Genomic DNA, 19,017 nt, shown 5'->3' on the forward strand with positions numbered 1-19,017 from the left:
ATGGAAAAGGGTCATGGAAGGATTTTTACATGATCTGGGATGGAAAGGGCTGTGTGATGCAACCCTCACCTTCAGCTCCTCTAGGGACTCTTCACTAAGATCAGCTTTGTTCCTAATGCTTGGAAGGATAGGGAGGTGCAGAGCTCTTTACCCAGGCGGGCATCAGGGAAACGCAGAGGCTGCACTTATAAGGGATCAGGGGGCTGTCTGGGTTTCATGCTGGGCTACATCCAGGATGGTTCCCCCAAGTAGTGGGATCCAGATGCCTTGCAGATCCAAGCCCTGCCTTGCCCCCACCCCTATCCCTAATGTGGCTGCCCAATGTGGATCTGACCTTTTGGGTGATCAGGGCCCTGGAATGCCTTTCCAAAGTCAGAAGGACTCTGAGATTAGAGGCTCAGCTTGTGGGAAGGAGGCACTATTTCAGCTACCTCCGATGGAAACTGGGGAGCCACAGCATCACCTATAACTACTAGAGTAGCTCCCATGTGGAAGTAGGCAGGAGGCTGATGTTCAAGTCAGCCCGGACAATTTCCTAAGGTGCCTGGGTCCTTCTAGAGTGGGAAGCTAAATTCATAGCTGATGCCTGGGCTGTTCAGGCCTCTCCCACCTCACCCGTAAAGATAGAGTCTCTGGAAATTATACTCTATCTTGGACTGGCCAGCAGGTTGGCACTGGAGCCTCAGATGGAAGCTACATGCTACCAGACACAGAGATACCATTAGGAGCCAGGACCTGAGAGGAGAAGAGGGCTGTGAGCTGCCATGGGACTCTGGGGGTGGACCTTCGAGGCAGAGCAGTGATGGAGGTGAAGGGAAAGTTTGCAAGGTCTTCTTCACATGTGGATTCACACCTGACCTCGAGGTCCCAGAGCCCCTGCCTACTCACTCAACATTCCTGCTAACTTTCTCACCACACAGCGCCAGGAAGGAGAAAGCACGTTTGCACGGGTGTAAGACTGTGTCGGTGTCACCATGCAAAGGCTTGGCAAACTCAGGCTCTGCTGGAGTGAGACACTTGGAAGCAGTTTACAGTGAAGCCTCCCTGGGGAAACTCAGCCTTCAAGACAGACCCTGAGAATCCCCACTGGGATTTGGGAGGAGAAAGAGAATGTGGCTGCTCTCAGCCAATAAGATGGGTCAGGAGAGTCTAGGGGTACAGCTTTGAACTTGGGAGTGGGGACAGATAGAAGTGCGGCTCAGGCCCCTGAGGAGCAAGACTCCTGACTGGCCTGGACCAGGGTGGGACAAAGCATTTCCCTTCTGCTCAGACGGTGACGTGGGTGAGCCTGGGGCCCCAGCCATGACCAGTGATCACAGACACTGCTTTAGGCTTCAATCACAGACAGATTAAAACTGCTACACCCACTGCACCCGCCTCTGGGTCCATGGGATAGTTGTTTGGGATTCAGTGACATGGGTGGCTCTGCCCATGAGGACAACTCTCCAGAAATTAAAGTCAGAAGAAGGGAGAGGAGCCCCCTCCAGACCTAGGCAGAGGCTGGCTGGATGCCTCAGAGCCTCCACTGCAGGGCCTGAGACCCCAGAGACAGGTGCTAATGGGGTGAGGAAAGCTTCCTGGGACGGTGGGAGGAAGTCAACTGGAGCCACTTCCCAGGCCCTCTTCCCAGATTTCCCTAGGATGAAACCCTGCCGTAGCTGGGAGAGAGGCTCCGAAGGCTGCCTTTTGCTGAGGCTGAACCAAGCTTTCAGGGGGTTAGGCCGCTGGCAGAAGGACTACTCTCCCACCCTTCAATTACCCTCAAGACCAGGCAGAACAAACTTCAAGAGATGTTCCTTGAAGGAGGGAAGGGGAAGGCCAAGGACGAGGCCTGGGGACCCCCTTCAACACTGCCTTTGTGCTCTCCTCACTCAATAATTTTGCAGAGCCTGCAAACATTCCAGGGGAAAGAAAAGACAAAAGTTTGCTGCAATGCACTTCCACAGTACTCTTTCCCGTTCTAAAGACATCATCTGGCTAATGAGGCACAAGCTGAGCGTGACTGCCTTGCATACCAGAGGGAAGCAGAACATTAAGGAACCAGAAGGGAGCCGAGAGGGCGGGGCTCTGGGTCCCAGGGGAGGGAGAAAAGAGGCCCCCTGCTGGCCTCTTGCTGGAAGGAACCCGGGGGGATTTTGAAGCCGCTTGCTCTGGGGTGTGTGATTTAAAGACTCCTTTATCAAATGTTTGGGAACATCCGCATTGCTCACTGAAGCAGCTACATGGGTGGCTTCTAAGAGGAGGGCAAGACAAGCATGGGAGCAGCACGCAGGGGCAGCGGAGCACAGCAGGAGGGGAGAGCTGAGAGTTCTAGGACTTAAAGTAGCTGGAGCTTAACTTCTGTGCTAAATCAAACATCCCTTCATCGCGGACTCTTTAGATGCCCTGCAGGCACTGAAGGGTTAAGAACTGTTATTGGGACTGCATGCCATCCTTAGCAGGACTGGCACGACCCCACCTTAGACTTGGATGCCTGGCCAAAAAGTGAGAGCAACTTGAGTTGGCAAAAGTGTTGGTTCAAAAATAAAATCCACAAGTCTAAGCTGGCTCGAGTCTTACTCTGCGCGGGTCACATGGCCACTGAGTGTTGGGCCTGCTGGTTAGCAAGTACAGAAAGCTTGGCCCAGGGTGGGAGGGTGCCCTGAGCCCCAGCCCCTTGCACAGAGGCTACCACAGGATGCACTGGCCCAAGGCAGACAGTGCCAGGAAGAACATGCGGATGACATATTTGCTACCGGAAGTGTCAACACAGTCACAATGAGCCCTGCTCCTCACTGTGGAAGGCCCTAGCAGGTTCCAGTGAGTTCCAGGATGGCATGGCCCCTCATGCTATGAGCACCTGACGGGCCACAATGGTAGGTTGGTGGCTATGGCCTCAGACCTGCAACTGATGGGGAAACCATGCTCTAAGACCCCCAGCTTGGCACAAACCCGTCCTCATGTCCAGGGCTTGTTCTTTTTTTCAGCAGCTATTTTGCTTTAAGCAATTTACAGAACTGATACCTCAACATGGGTCTGGACAGGTGAGTCCAGGGGTCAGGCGTTTGTGTCCAGCACAGACCCCTGAGTGCCTGTTTCCCAGTGCCCAGCCTTTGGAATCACAGGGGAACAGGCCCTGAGATGAGTGGGTGGGCAAGGTGGCCAGCCGGGTGTCCTCACAGGGAAAGATGCCCTCATTCTCAACAGCCCAGCAAAGGCCAAAGCAGCCCTGCCCCTGCCCAGGGATGAAGTTGGGAGAGCCCAGAGCCTTCGCTCTTGTAGCCTGGGCCTGGAGGAGAGGACTCGGGTCCAGGTGCCCGCCTCACTGACCCAGGATGCCGCCTCAAGCTAGTGTCAGCTGGAGCCCTTTGCAGGCCAGGCTTTCCAAATCCATGAACTTGAGAGGTTCCTTCCATAAGTGATGTGACCTGGGGGCTGCTCGGGAAGGGACGGGGCTAGAGGGCAAGGCCACAGAGCCTGAGTCCAGGCACTTACCTTGACCTTCGTAGAGCTTCTTCATCAGGGTCTTGCACTGTGGGTAGAAAGGAGCTGGTCAGGGCACTCACAGGAGACACAGCAAGGAAAGTTGCTGGGGCTCTGTGGGCACTGAGTCCCCAGGATTCAGCCAGGCCCAACATGGTGACTACCCCTTTGCCTGTCCACTGTATGCTGGGCAGAGGCCCCAGAGGACATTGGGAAAGGGTCAGGGGGTGGCCTGAGAGGGCCTCATCCCGGCCCTGGGCAGTCATCTCACCCGGAAGTTGCACACCAAGCCTGCTGCTCACTGTTGGAGTTGACATTGGAGCAGAAGGCTGCTGTCACCAGACAGCCTGCCCGAGGGGCCCAGAAGGAGCCCTGCCAGCCGCGGACAAACCATCAAGGCTGGCCCACCTTCAAGGGCAGGTAGCAGGACTCCCTGGCTTCTGCAGTGCTGGGCCCAGGCCCCCGGTGGCCCCTCAGCATCTCCCTCCTCTGCACCCACCCCGAGAGCCTGCACTCACTGAATTCTGTCCCTGTCATCTGGGCCAGGATGCGGAAGGAGCGAGACTGCAGGTTGGAGGAGCGGCGTGCCCACTCGTCAGCCTCATCTTCCGGCTTGTTCTGGTTTTTAATCACAGCCTGGTAGACGGGAGAGGCGCTGTCTACGGTAAGGTCCTTAATAGGGAGGCTCCTGCAATGCAGAGAGAGGCCGTGGGCGAGGGCTAGGCTGGAGCCCGGTTCCCACCCTGCTGGGTCCCTGCTCCATGCCCATTGGTGGCCCCTATTGTTCTGTCCCCACCTTGCCTTTACCCATTGCTATCTGAGAACTTGAGATATGGGCATGACCTGGGTCCTCGGTGCTCAGGTTGGTCACAGTGAAGCAGTGACTCCCCTCCCTCATGAGAGACAGGAGGCTGAGATCCCTCAGGTCTGCCCTTCCCCAGTGCTAACTCCAAGCCTACGCCTTGCCCCCACCCCTATCCCTAATGTGGCTGCCCAATGTGGATCTGACCTTTTGGGTGATCAGGGCCCTGGAATGCCTTTCCAAAGTCAGAAGGACTCTGAGATTAGAGGCTCAGCTTGTGGGATGGAGGCACTATTTCAGCTACCTCCGATGGAAACTGGGGAGCCACAGTTTCCATCAGAGACATCAGCAGAGACATCCCCACCCCCAGATCCCCTTTACAGAGGGAGGAAACAGAACAGGTCTTCTTTGACCTCCCTGAGCAGGCCATGAGTTTGGGGCTGGCTGGGGAGAGGCCATTCGGGGACCCAGAGGCTTCCTCAGGGTCCATCTGCTGCCCTCCTCACACTTTTGGATCCAAATAAGGAGCTGCCAATGCTGTCACTGCCCTGGAAAAGGACTGGGGCCCTGGGGTCAGTGCCAGTAGGCTGACTGTGCTGGGAGCTGGTAAGAAACAAGGCAGCGAGGCACGGCCCTGGCATGGCCTGCAGGGACAGGGGATTTCTGGCCTGGGGAAGTTGGAAGTGGGGCTGCACGGAAGCCACTGGTCCTCTGTCCCAGAGAAGCGCAGCCCTCTGTGGGGGACCACGTGACCTTCCCTTAGGCTCCCAGGGTCTGGCACATGATAAGTGCACAAAACTCTTGGCTAAAGAAACAAATCCTAGATCAGAGCCAGAAGGAACCCTAGAGCCCCTCGGGTCCAGTGCCTCCCAGCCTGAATCAGACTGCAGTGCAGGCCATGTTCAAAAGCCTTACAGCCCACTTGCCCTGGCCAGGGGGCCAGAGGACCAAGCCACCCAGCCCACCTTCTCAGAGGCGTGGGAGGGCTCAGATGAAGCCCACAACAGTAACAGACTGCTGGCCCAGCCCTCTCCTCTTACAGATGCTAAAGCTGAGGTCCAGAAAGGCCAGCCAACTAGCTCCAGGTTACAGCAGATAGGGGTCCCATTGGGCAAGAACCTAGGTTTCCTGGCTGCTAGCCCTGTGTCCTTTGCATTAGGCTCCCAGTAGTCATAGGGCTCAGGAAGGCTACTTCTGCCCAGTAGGAGGCCCTGGACCTATGCCTGGAGAGATGCCCTGTCCAGCACTCTCCTGCCTGCCTCTCCCTTTCCCCCAGAGGGCTGGTTGGCTGGAAGAGGAACCTCCCCATTGTCCATGTCTTATACCCTCCCTGCAAGGAGTGCGACAGGGAACTGATCTAGTCTCCCAGGACTGGTCCCTGTGTTTGGCTCAGGGTGGGCTACAAGAGCAGAGGTGGGGAAAGGTGATCGAGCTTGGGTGGAGCTGCCCTGGCTTCCCTGAAGGCCCCGCCCTGGCCCAGAGAGCTATAGGTACTGGCAGCCTGTGGTTGGAATCAGCTGGGAAAGACCAGCAGAGGCTTCTGGGGTCCAGCCAGGGAGGAGCCTGCAGCTGCCCAGGGAGCAAAGGAGAGGGTGGGATCTTCCTGTTGCTGGGACAGGCCATTTCTAGTATAGGGAGGAGTCCCAAGGGTTCCTGAGGTCTGGGTGAGATGGGCAACAGGAAGGCACAACCGGGTCTCCCTGGTACTGGCTCCTCACCCACTGGGAGGGGAAGGAAGGAGGGAGTGTGAACTGTGCAGTGGGTGAGGGAAGGCGTGGATGCAAGGCCCTTGAGCCTCTCTACGGAGCTCTGCAATCCAGAAAGTGGATGGAAGGTGTTTGCTGCTGTTTTCCTGGAATGTGCCCAGGATGAGCTCCCCTGTGCCTTCCTTGGCTCCAAGGGTTCAAGAAAGCTGCCGGGAGTGAGTCCCTTGGGACTCAGCATTTCTGGCTTCATTTCCCACCGCCCCATGCAAAGACCAGGGACTCTTGTTGCTGCTGTGACCAAGACTGGCAGTCAGATGAGGAAACTGCTGTGCCTTTCATGACACCAAGGCTCAGGGAGAATATACGCAGAGAAGATGGAACAGGTCCTGCAGTCCTGGGCCCTTGGCCTGAGTCCACTCTCTGGACCCACTTTCAGCTTGTTCTTCTTGCCACAGAAAACACTCCACAGTCACCGCAGCATCAGGTCACCGCTGCATTTACTTCACTGTGTGCAGCCCCCAATCTGATTCATCTTTCCCCTCCCATGGGTGGTCATGGCAGGCACTGGCTCCTGCAGATACACTTCCCATGCAGATTCTGGGGAGTGGCCTCCAAGAGGTTACCTTGTCACCTTGTCACCTTCTAGCCCTGAATAATGGCCCAGTGTGGATTCTAACGTCCAGGTCTACACTGTCCCAGTGCAGATAGGAAAGGCAGGGGGAGCCACCCCAAAGCACGGCAAGAACACAGGTATGTACCCCAGCCTGGGCCTGCAGCATGAGTGTCATTACTCTGTGATTTCTGTGACCACAGTGACATTATTTGGATAAACCCCAAGAGACAACTACTTGCCTGGAAAGGCTGCAAGGGATGTCGTTTGGCTGACAGGTGGGTGTGAGGAGGAGCGTGGACAGAGCACGTGGGCTGAACACTGGTCCTCAGACACATCCCACCAAACCCACACACCATCCCACAATCAGACAGACGGATGACGGGACAGACACTGCGGAGTCTACTTACGCCAGCGGTGACGCCCTGCCAAGCAGAGGAAAACCCAGCCGTAAGTGCGCGTCCATCATGGGATAGCAGAGGGGCAGCGCACACAAGAGAGCCGGGTTAGGGTCAGAAATGAGTTATTGGAATGGGGTGGGTGAAGGAGGAAGAAAAAGAGAAAAAACACGGTCAGTGAGAAAGGAACCATGGAAATTAACAGCAGAAACGGGAGCACGTTATGGCCAAGAGGGTTACTCACTGGCACCACGGCATGGTCAGCTCAGCGTGGCTGCATTAAAAGGAAGAGGAGAAGAGGACCCTCTCCAGGCATACCAGGGGAAGAACAGGGAGGGTACGGGAGGGGACAGGAGGGAGATGGGAAAGGTCCTTCAAGAAGCCTCGATTAATCAACAGTGCATCAGTTCCAAAACTGATGGATGCCCTAGTGGTGAGATCAAATGATAGCAGTTTTCCCAACGTGCAGGAAACAGAAAGTTAGTGAAGAGCAGTTCTTCCATTATTTTCCATTGAACTTCCCTTTGGCGATTGCTACTACTTTTAAGAGCACACCAAAGACACACATGACAAATAAATGTTAACAGGAAATCCCTGTTAGCTCTTGGGCTTAGGCAACCTTGTTTTTCTGGGTACGCATGAGCTAATGCTTGTGTTTTTAAACTTGCATGGTCATATTTTCTGCTTTGAATGATGGAATTCAATCAACCTTGCCCAGAATTACGCCAAGAGCAGCAGCTCTGAGCCTTGGGAGTTTGACTTGAAGCTCTAGGACAGGTGACCTCTGCCCCCTGGTGGCCTAGAGGAAGTACTGCATCTCCAAGAGGCTCCCAGGCTCCTCAGTTCCAGCAGAGCCTAGGGAGCCTACACTGTTCCACCCTTGGGGCTGAGGAGCCTGCCCTTTATAACCTGCATGCATATCACGGCCACAAGGGCTGGGGTCCGGAATGGCCAAGTGAAACTGGGTCCTTTGGGACTTTTTAATCCCTCCACCCCTCTTATTACATCTGTTTTCCTGGCTTTGGAAAAAAACATCAGTCATTTCAAGACTTTTTGCCTTGAATTGCTGGGGGATCCTGCAATTCTTATCCTGACCCAGGGATAAGATGTTGTCCAGATTGAGAATCAGCCAACACAGTGGTATTTCCAAGTAGAAAACAGTGAGGAACTGTGTGTATGTGTGTAAGAAAGAAACAACAGACAGACAGACACACACACACACACACACACACACGAGAGACAGAGAGAGAAAGAGAGGGAAAGGGAGAGAGAGAGAGAAAAAGAGAGCAACAAGGAGGAAGACAGAAAGAGACATACAGATAGAGGGAGATACAGAGACACACAGAGAAAGGGAGACACAGAGACACAGCGAGGGAGACGTGGAGACACACAGAGAGAGGTCTGTCTACATGAATGTTTGCATTGCTAGCATTTTTCATCCACAAATGATTTTCAGCCAACTCTTTCTTTACCAACCCTCGAATTCCCCAACCATAGCTAATGGGCGAACTCCAGGAACCAAGGATGTCTTAAATGCCACTGCCCTGAGGCCGGGCTTCCTGGGGCAAAGAGGAGGGGATTGCTCCCATTAGTGGGACTGATTGCCAGCAGTACTGTGGATAGCTGGTCGCAGACCCCTTCCAAAACCAGAAACCCAGCCAGTGTGTTTGAATCAATTCTCAGCGCTGGAAGAACCTGGCAACGTCCCCCTCCTTAAAGGACAGCTTCGCTGTGAGAGACCTGGGGGCCTCCAGGATGGTCCCCTTGTTAAGAGGACTGTAGAAGTCTCTTCTTAAGCCAGCCTCCTCAAGGAGCCTGGGAAAATGCAGAGGCTGTGAAAAGCACTTTGAGAAGCCACCATTTTCTGCATTTCTCCACCCTTCTCCTAAAGCTGACCATGGAGAGGGTCTGAAGAGAGGATACCCACGTTCCAGAAGACCCTGCTGAAGGCTGGCTCCCCTCCAAGGGCCATGCCCCCAGGAGGTCCAATGTGAAGGAAGAAAGCTGGTCCCGATGGCGCCCAATGGCCCAGACCCCTCGGGCTCTGGAGGCGCTGAGTGGTGGAGGAGGAGGGAGGCGCTTACCCACTGAAGTCACTGCCCTGGGCCTGGGCCTGCCCAGCGATGGCGTCCATGATGGCATCCTGGGAGTACATGCTGATGGGCGTGTTGTACTGTGCATGGATGATGGTGGCCTTGCCTCCCAGCCCCTTCACCTCGATGGGCTTGTGGGTGGACAGGGCCGAGTCCTTCAGGGCACTGGGGTTGAAGCGTTCCTGGTAGTCGGCGCTGGGGGAGGGGTGGGGGAGTACAGGCAGGGAGGGGGAGGAGAAAAGGGCAACAGGTGGTGGTTACATGGGTGGCCAAGGCAAGGGCTGGGTGCAGTGGGTGTCGAGAGAGATCTCCCAGAGCCGAGGCCCTGAACCCCTGTAGGCTGCATAAGTCTCCCATTGGTGGGTGGTCTGGGTCTATTCAGGAAAATCCTTGGTACCCTCCCCCAAAGCCCAGTGCAGAAGGTTTTCTTTTTTCTTTTTTCTTTCGTTCTTTCTTTTTTTTTTTTTTGGATACAGGGTCTTGCTTTGTTGTTCAGGGTGGAGTGCAGTGGTGTGATCTCCACTCACTGCAGTCTCAACCTCTCAAGTGGGCTCAAGTGATCCTCTCACCTCAGCCTCCTGAGGTAGCTAGGATCGCAAGCATATGCCACTATTTTTGTTTTTTTTTTTGTAAAGACAGAGTCTCACAATGTTGCCCAGGTTGGTCTTGAACTCCTGGCCTCAAGTGGATCCTTCTGCCTTGGCCTCTCACAGTGTTGGGATTATAGGCATGAGCCACCACTCCTGGCCATAGAAGGGTTTCCTTGCCCATCTTGGCGTTCCCAGATCCCCTGCAGGGCCTGGCTGAGCCTGAGCTCACTCCCAGGGTCTGCAGGGGCTGCCAGGCACAGAGAGATCTCCCACCACACACAGCAGGGGAAGCGGGGCGTGGGGCTGGGGGTAGGGGATGGGAGCAGCAGCCCAAGCTGAGTCCAGAACGCCCCAAAGGCGAAAAGCGGCTCCAGTGGCACCCACAGGGATTCTGAGCAAGGTTTCTCCATGAAGGGGCTCTTCCTGCAGGCCACCCTCTTGGTGGCCCAGGGCTCTGCTCTTCCAGACGCTTCAGGGAATGTGCTTCTTCCTCAGAGCAGGGCTCCGGCTGCCCAGGCTCCCTCAAGTCCAGTTTGCTGAGTGGCTGGCCATCCTCTACCCACAGGAGGCTCTTCCCTCCAATGGATAGGTGTGCTCCCCGGGCAGAAAAGATCCAGTGCAGCCCTTCCGAGGGGTCGCCAGGACAGAAAGGTCTTCAGGCTCACACAGGCCCAGCAGCAGCACAGCCTGTGCCCCCTTCCCCCAACCACCGTCACCAACCCCAGGCGCATCTTAAGCAGCTGCTGCAGCAGGAAATTGGGAATGAAATTAGAACCATCGAATGGAGCTCCCACTCCCACCCCCAAATGCTTCTACTCCAGCTTCACACACATGCAGGCTCACCCAGGGGCACAAGTGCACCCCACTCATACATATGCACACACATGTACACATGCCAGCAGGCACGCCCTATCCACATCAGATACACACAGACACATGCTGGGGCTGGCACGCAAGCGCACACACATGCTGTCCTTTGATACTAACTTGGCTGGAGAGTTGGCTACCACCTGGGGAGGAAAAGGGCAAAGAAGACAGGGTGGTCAGAGGGAGGCTCCACCGGGGGGAGTTTGAGCGCCGGGGCCATCATCAGCCTGGTCATTGTGGAGGCAGAAGCAGCCCAAATCACACTGGGTGAGGAGAGCAAGGAGCGAGGAGGGAGAGCTGAGAGCTGGGAGTCGCAGTGACTGGGATCCTCGGTTTGGTTCAGAGACTGACACAGCAATGTTTCCCTCTTGGGCATTCCCCAGTGCCCTCTGCTTTGCCAAAAGAAGTGTTTTCTTGTCCATCTTCAGGGACACTCGTACCACATACATGAATCCCCCACATACAAACCTGGCTATAGATCCCAGAGAGGAAGCTGCAGGTGGAGACAGGACCAGCTGTGGCTGCTATGGAAAAGGCTGAGGCCCAGGGGCCTCCCTGCCTGTCCACATCTCTGGACTAAGAGTCTGTTTTGTGGGGGCAGCTCTGGAATTCTGTCCTGAGCAGCCATTGCGGTGGTGAGGGGGCAGGGTGTGCGCGGGGTTACCTATGCCCCCCAAACCCGGACCTCTTCTCCCTCCCAGAAGAGACACAGGCAGCTCTGGCTGCTCCTCTTGGGGTATAGGGGAGTGGGGTGCACAATCCCCAGGGGCCACTCCTAAAGGCCCTTTGGGCCAGCAATGAGGCAGGATGGAGGAGCGAGGAAGCGCAGGGAGAAGTGTGAGCTCAAGGCTTTTTTTTTGAGATGGAGTCTCGCTCTTTCACCCAGGCTGGAGTGCCGTGGCTCGATCTCGGCTCACTGCAAGCTCTGCCTCCCAGGTTCACACCATTCTCCTGCCTCAGCCTCCCAAGTAGCTGGGACTACAGGTGCCCACCACCATGCCCGGCTAATTTTTTTTTTTTGTATTTTTAGTAGAGACGGGATTTCACTGTGTTAGCCAGGATGGTCTCGATCTCCTGACCTCGTGATCCACCTGCCTCGGCCTCCCAAAGTGCTGGGATGACAGGCGTGAGCCACCACGCCTGGTCGAGCTCAAGGCTTTCTGAAGGAAAGCGCCCAGCCGAGGCAGCCCAGCTCGGACAGCATAGTGAGAGGCCCTTCCTCTCACTCTGACCTGAGAGTGAGCCTCCCAGAGCATGGTCTCTGTAGGGAAAGCAGTGTCTGTCCCGCGTTTCTTTAAATGCAGATTCCCTGCAGTGGCAGACCCTGTGGCCAGTGTCCCTGTCTGGGGCCTGTGAGGGAGACAGTGTGGAAGGTGGGGGGCTCTGTCCTCAAACTCTGCCATCTTCTTGAATCTGCCCAGTGTGGGCTCTAGCTGGGGGAGCCTGGGCCCCAGCCGGCCTGACCCTGGTCATTTGCAGCCAAACCCTGGGGATCCAGGCTCAAGTCAGTAGTCCCCCGTCCCAGGGAGTGGCACAGTGGCCCTGCTCTGCCCCAAGCCTGCCACTGCCTCAGAACTGATAAAATTCCCTCTGTCCTCCCAGGCTTAAAATAGCTGCAAGTGCAGCTATATTAGGAAAGGGCCAGCAAGGAACCCCATTCCTTCTCCATTTTTGGCCAGTGCTGACAGCAGCAGGGTCATTTCTTGCCCTGACCAGCCCAGGGCCCCCTGCAGACGGCAGTGTTTGCCTGGCAAGGTGGGGGCTGCCTCTGCCCTGCCTTGGCAGCCTGCTCCTTCTTTGGCATTGATTTCTGCCTCCTGCTCAGTTTCTCCCACCCAGGACCTGGGGCTGGGATGGCTGCAGCAGACACATCTGAGAGGAGACAGTGCCCGGGTCTTGGGGAAGATGAGCCAAAGATGCAAGACCTACCCAGGGGCCCTTGCACTGAATGGCCTCAGGGACACTGCTCTTCAGTGCCAGCCCCAGAAGGGAGGAGAAGAAGGGGGCTGCTGGGATGCCCATGCCTGTCTGCCCTTGCACCACATCTGTTTCTCTCTCCTCCTTCCAAGAGGATACGAGCTGCCAAGGAATTGCACTCCAAGCCGCCCAGAGGAGAGAGCAGCGGAAGGGGCTTCCTTTTGGAGCCAGACAGGACAGAGTTCAAGTCGTGACCCTGCCTCTTCCTAGCACTGTGACTCCGGGCAAATTACCCACCTGTCCCAGCCTGTTTCCTAATTCTAATTCTTGAGATGGTAATGCCTACCACACCAGTGGGTTGTGCAGACTGAGCAGGTCCTGAGTCTAAGGTGCTTAGCATGGGAGAAGTGTGCCATGGACAAGCACAGGGATTAGCCTTTGCTGACCCTGTTGCTGACCCACTTAGCATAGGTGGTGGCCTCAGCCCAGCAGAGGTTGCCCTAGGTCAGAGGCCAGCGCAGGTCAGAGGCTCCAGCCCTTCCTGCCGGCATTGCCCGGGGCAGCAGCATCAGCTTTTACTTTAGATAAAGCACCCACTGCACACCCTCCCCTAGCCCACCATCCCTTGAAGGAAACGTCAGACTCTGCTGCTCTGAGCACCAAGTAATAATTTACACATTCATCAGGGTCTGGGCAGCCCCTGCACCAACAGCAGAGTACCTTAGGCACTATGGGAAGCAGAGATGGGCCTGGCCCCTCACTTCCCTGAGCAGGTAGACAAGTCCCTGTCTCAATGCAAAGTGGAGTCAGGCAGACCTGGGTGCCAGTTCTGTCTGCCACTTACTAGCTGTGTGACCTTGAGCAAATTACTTGCTCTCTCTGAGCATCTATTTTCCAGCTATAAGATGACGAAAATCATGCCCACCTCTGGAGTTAGAGAGAGAGTTGTGTTAGAGAGAGTTGCTGAGAGATAAGGCATGTGGGCTGTTAGCTGGTCCATAGCCAGAGTGCAGGGTCACTATGGGGAGACAATACCATCATTGCAGGTGGGTCTCCTGGGAGTCCCAGGCCACCAGAGGCTGACCTCCCTGCCTGAGGCCAGCCCCTGGAAAGGACCAGGAAGACCTACCAGCCCAACAAAGGCGGGACAAGGAGGCCATATCTGTTCTACTATTCCCTGAGTTTTCTGGCAAAAGTCCTTCGCTGGGGAACCTGGGGGGCATATATGACTCTGTCACCTTGGCTAAGGGAAGCAAGCCATGCGGTACCAGAGGTCAGCCTCACTGAGGATTCCAGAAACAGCTGGGGAGCTAGGGAAGCTGAGGGCCACAGGGAGCAGTGATCTGATGGGGCACAGGTACCTTCTGCTGCAAGGGCAAAGGCAAGGGCATGGGCTTGGGCCAGACTGACCGGATTCCTACTGTGACTCTTCTGGGTGGCTCCAGGCAGTGATGATACCAGGTGTCATGCAGTGAGTGGGTGACAGACAAAGCTCAGAGCTTTACAAGTGTTAGGTCCTTTATCCTCCCAATAACCCTGAGACATGGACAGTGTGATTCCTCCACGATTCAGAGGAGGAACTCTGAACCACTAGGCTCTACTGCCTTGACTCAGCCTGCCCTGCCTGGAGAGGGCTACGCTAATTGCACAGGGCGGGAGTAGAAGTTAGGGTGAGAGAACAAGCGTGAAGGGCTTGGAGCTAGCACAGGCCCAGTATGGGGACTCTGATCCCTTGGTCCCTTCCACAGTGTCCCAGTCCCATGTGCTTTTAACTGCTGTGCTCCCAGAGTCCCACCAGCTAGACCTTGGGGGTGAGGCTGCTGTTCTCCCGCACAGCCCCTTTCTCCCTGGGGTGCTGCTTCCTCGCCACCCCACCCTGGCCAAGGTCACTCCTGCAAACCCGCTCCCTGCATGCCACTGCCAAAGAGTCTCTTCATATACAACTCAGGGGCTCCCTCCTCCAGGCAGCTTCCCAGACCATTCCTAGTCCCAGAGAACTCGCTTTTCCACCTCTCAGCTCCCCGCTGCTCCTGCCTCCTTCCCCCCAGAGGGGTGGGGACCAGCGCATAGCTCTTGAAGGAAGCAGGCTATGCTGTGCTGTTCTGGGGGGCGGCTTAGTGAAAAAGTTTTGGAAGTCAGAGTCTCCTGCATTCAGGACTCGCTCGGCCACATGGTAGCTGGACAAACGGACTGTGACTTAACCTTCTCTGAGCCTCAGTTTCCTCCTCTGCAAAATCCGACATGTCACCCCAGCGTGGTTGGTCGTATAAATCGCTGGCATGCCCGGCTCATGGCAAATGCCACAGGATCATTGCTGGTCTCATGGACTCGGGGTTGGCTGGATTGGGGCCAGTGCCTCGCTCTGACCACCTGACCAGGTCTCTGCCGAGCACCGAGGACCCAGGTGGCCCAGGCCACCCGTGGAGAGCTGCACGCCCGTTACCTACCCTCCTGGGAGTCCGACACCCGAGGCCTTCCCTCGGAGGCTCATCTGGTACATCTGAGCCATCTCCCTCAGGGTCTCTGCCGAGTACAGGCCAATGGGGTTGTTATATTGCCTCGGCTGGCTCGAGCCCGGCAGGGCTTTCGGGCCGAGTAGGTCCCGGGCCCCGTCCGGGCTGGTCTTGGCCCTCAGTCTGACCCACAGAGGGCCAGGGTCAGAGGCCTCGGCGAGTGAGGAGAAGGCAGAGGGCGGGGAGAAGGCAGGGCTAAAGGTAGGCCTGAGCTCCGGGGTGCCCGGGGTGCCTGGGCTGGCCCTCGCCTCAGGGCTGGGGCTGGGTGCCACCAGGCTGCCGTTCGTATCCAGAGCGGGGTCCTGGCACAGGGCAGGCCATGCAGGGGAGAGAGAAGAGAGCAGTTAGAGGCCACACGCGTCCCAGCGCTCCTGCGTGGACCTGAAACAGATACGTTAGTGCGAGCCCCACAGCCTGAAGCCCAGAGCACCTGGGTGCAGCACCTGGAGGGGAGGACGCTGGCGGAGGAGCAGGCAGGCACATGGCTCCCGGCCTGGCCTGAGGCTGGCATCCAACTGGGCAGAGTGCCAAGCCCCGCACAGAAGCCAAGCCAAGCTTCCTACCCTCAGGGCCCGAGGAAGTGGGTATAGGGGTCAGGGGATGGCCCATTCTGTGTCTGTTCCCCCTGCCCCTGAGAGTGGCTACCCAGTGAGCACAGCCCAGACTCCTGCTCCACTGACCCCACACTGCCAGTGAGATGGGGTCCCTGGGCTGGCTGTGGGCAGGTGGTGGGGAGGTGAGGAGGGAAGCCAAGGAAGTGGGTAGCTGACATTTGGGCCCCTCAGTCCACCTCTGTAAGCATCTCCCAAGCAGCCCTCCACCCACTTTCCCAGTCTGTGACCTACCGCACCCCTGTCAGCCTCTTTTTCTCCCCTCTCCCTACTCCCCTGCCCAATCTGCCCCACTGGACAGGTGGGGTCACTATCAGCTCACACAGAGGGAGAAGTTGAGCAGGGAGCCCTTGGGGGTTGAGCTGCTTAGTGGGGCCTTGGGAAGGGCCCAGGCAGTGGTGAGGTCTGGAGCCAGGGCTTGGCCTCCCTTCTTCCCTGTGCCTGCCTCGAAGGCCATCACCAGCACATGCTAAGGGCTACAGGGGCATGCACTTGGGAGGGGCAGGTGGGGAAGTAGAAACCAGAGGGAGAGATCTGGGTAGGGGAAAGCCTGTAGCCAGCACGCCCCTCCACACCTGGAGGTCCTCCTCAAGCTGGGCCTCAGCCGTAGTCACCCAGCCCCGGCCCCCTTGGCAAATGAGGATCAGAGCCTGGATGCTCGTCCCCTGCCTGGCCGGGAATGTGACCCCTCTCCTGGGAGCACTGCTGCCCAAGCTAGCTTCTATCGGCCCAGCCGGGAGGCATAGCGGAGGTGACTTGCACCCAGGCAGGCATTCATTCCCACATCCAGTGTTCAAGAGGGGCTTGAAAGTCTCTCCCGAGGGGCTGCCTCACTTCCCCAGGGTCAGCTGCAGCAGTGACAGGGATGGGGCAGGGCTGATCCCACGGCCTCTTCCCAGTTGGGCCAGCCAAAGACCAGGCAGGCTGGCCAGGGCCAGCACTCCAGGAACCAGGGCTGAGTGGACCCCGCCGCCGTAGTCAGCACCTACCTTCTGGTGGGGGATCACTGGCAGAGGGGACTGGACTGGGGGTGCTGTCGTGGAGATGGGAATGGGACGCTTCGATCTGTAGAAACCAGAAATGAGACCAAGTGAGGAAGTTGCCCCTGGGAGCAGAAGCTCCTGCCTGGGCAGGGCTGGTGAGGAGAGAGAGAGAGGCAGCTGAGTCAGAGGGCTCCAGATCCACTGTCCACCCCACGGGCTGGATCTCCCCAAGAAGGCCCTGGGCCCGACAAGGATGGAGAAGTCATGGCCCCTGGGCACTTTGGCCAGCATCCATGGGCCCCTGCTATGTCACTGGGGGCTGCCGGGGCAAAGTGGAAGCAGGGAAGACCTGCCTTCCAGGACCAATGGCCCACATACGGGCAGTGCCAGGACCACCCTCTCAGCCTTATCTGTAAAGTGAGGCAGTAATGTCTGCCTCTAGGTGCTTGACAGCAACTTGGGCCTGGTTGTTCCTCTGGCCCAAGGCTGTCCTTATCTTCTGGCACAGTTCTGTAGCCCAGGGCTAGGCCCACTCAATTGCTATGGGACTATCCCTCTTTTGGCCCCTGCCCCATGCCCACACCCAAGCCTCCGCCCCCTGCTCTGGAGAGCTCCCACCTACTTCTGCAGGGTGAGGCTCAAGTTGTAGCTGGCAGACTTGATCTTGTTCTGGGCTTCCAGGTGGGTCATGGTGTCTGTGTTGACGCCGTCAATGGCCACCACAAGGTCACCCTGGCTGAGCTGGGACTGGGCTGCCTTGCTGCCTGGTGTGATCTGATTGGATAGCAGAGGTGGGGGGTGAGCATAAGGAAGGTGGTCCTGAGGAAGGGCCAGTCCTTGGGGAAGAGTCACCCGGGAATATTCAGCAGAAGCCGTCATTTTGTTTTTCATTCGCTATGGCCAGTACCAGCTGCTCACCAAGCCTAGTTCCTCTTTCCGGCACATGACTACCACATTGCTTAGAGCTTTGTGTCTGACTGCGGCTTTGGGACTAGCTCTGGCCACTGGAATGAGGGTGGAAGCAATGTATGCCCCTTCCAGGTCTGCCCCTAGCAACCATCCTTGTGATCCTGCACACTCTCTGCTTGTTGACTGATTGAATGCAGGGCATGGCAAGGAGGAGAGATGATTAGGGAACACTGTATTGGACATTGCATGAATGAGAAACTTTTGTTGTGCTGAGCCATTAAGGTTTGGAGGCTGCCTGACATGGTGGCTCATGCCTGTAATCCCAACATTTTGGGAGGCTGAGGTAGGAGAATTGCTTGAGGCCAGGAGTTTGAGGCCAGCCCAGGTAACAGCCCAGACCCTGTTTCTACAAAAATAAAAATATCTGGCAGCGTGTGGTGGTGCATGGCTGTAGTTCTAGCTACTCAGGAGGCAGGTGAGAGGGTCACTCCAGCCTAGGAGTTTGAGGTTACAACGAGCTATGGTCGCTCACCACTGAACTCCAGCGTGGGTGACAGAGGGAGACCCTGTCTCTTAAAAATTTGCAGGTGGCCACCAGGCATGGTGGCTTACGCCTGTAATCCCAGCACTTTGGGAGGCCAAAGTGGGCGGATCACAAGGTCAGGAGTTCGAGACCAGCCTGGCCAATATGGTGAAACCCCGTCCTATTAAAAATACAAAAATTAGCCAGGCACGGTGGTAGGCGCCTGTAGTCCCAGCTACTTGGGAGGCTGGGGCAGGAGAATCGCTTGAACCCGGGAGGCGGAGCTTGCAGTGAGCCGAGATCATGCCACCACACTCCGGCCTGGGCGACTAAGCAAGACTTCGTCTCAAAAAAAAAAGAAAAAAAAAATTTGCAGGCAGCCAGGTGTGGTGGCTTATGCCTATAATCCCAGCACTTTGGGAGGCGGAGGCAGGCAGATCACCTGAGATCAGGAGTTCAAGATCAGCCTGGCTAACATGGTGATACCCTGTCTGTACCAAAAATACAAAAGAATTAGCTGGACATGCTGGCGTGTGCCCGTAGTCCCAGCTACTCAGGAGGCTGAGGCAGGAGAATCACTTGAACCCTTGGTTGAACCCAGGAGGTAGAGGTTGCAGTGAGCTAAGATCATGTCACTGTACTCCAGCCTGGGTGACAGAATGAGACTCTGTCTTAAAAAAAAAAAAAAAAAAAAAAAAAATGCAGGCTATTTGTAACCTTGGTTAGCCTCTTATAACCCCTGTACCCTGCAAAGCTATGGAGCACTTTTCAGAATCCAGGAGAAAAGAGAGATGCAGGAGCTAAGATACAGCAGCATCCCAGAGACACTGCCAGGCTGAAAGTCAGGATAAATGCACCCACTCAAAAGCATCTTAGTGCACGGTGCTTTGTGCTACCTGGCAGATGTGGAGATGGTGAGGTAGCCGACAACCCTGCCTGGGTGAGCAAAATTGGCTGGGAAATGGGGCAGTGCTTAGGGTTCTGTAGTTGGCGTCATACCTCCAGAAGGCGGGGTACAGGTTTGGGAGCCAGT

General features: G+C 56.4%; 1 protein-coding gene across 3 annotated transcripts in view; it reads right to left on the reverse strand.

Annotated features, from left to right (window-relative positions):
* Window positions 1-19,017, reverse strand: part of LDB3 (LIM domain binding 3) — a 68,658-nt gene that overhangs the window by 38,582 nt on the left and 11,059 nt on the right. For 2 of the 3 annotated variants that reach the window (XM_025396197.1, XM_025396199.1), the window contains 6 exons: window positions 17,175-17,326; window positions 16,559-16,634; window positions 14,893-15,260; window positions 9,063-9,266; window positions 3,981-4,150; window positions 3,475-3,511 (listed from right to left, as the gene is read on the reverse strand). In XM_025396197.1, coding sequence (XP_025251982.1) covers window positions 3,475-3,511; window positions 3,981-4,150; window positions 9,063-9,266; window positions 14,893-15,260; window positions 16,559-16,634; window positions 17,175-17,326 — 1,007 coding nt within the window. Of the gene's footprint in view, window positions 1-3,474; window positions 3,512-3,980; window positions 4,151-9,062; window positions 9,267-10,648; window positions 10,672-14,892; window positions 15,261-16,558; window positions 16,635-17,174; window positions 17,327-19,017 lie in introns of all 3 variants that reach the window. The other variant, XM_025396200.1, reaches the window with a different exon arrangement.

This window comes from Theropithecus gelada, chromosome 9 (assembly GCF_003255815.1).
Source record: "Theropithecus gelada isolate Dixy chromosome 9, Tgel_1.0, whole genome shotgun sequence".
NCBI lineage: Eukaryota > Metazoa > Chordata > Mammalia > Primates > Cercopithecidae > Theropithecus > Theropithecus gelada.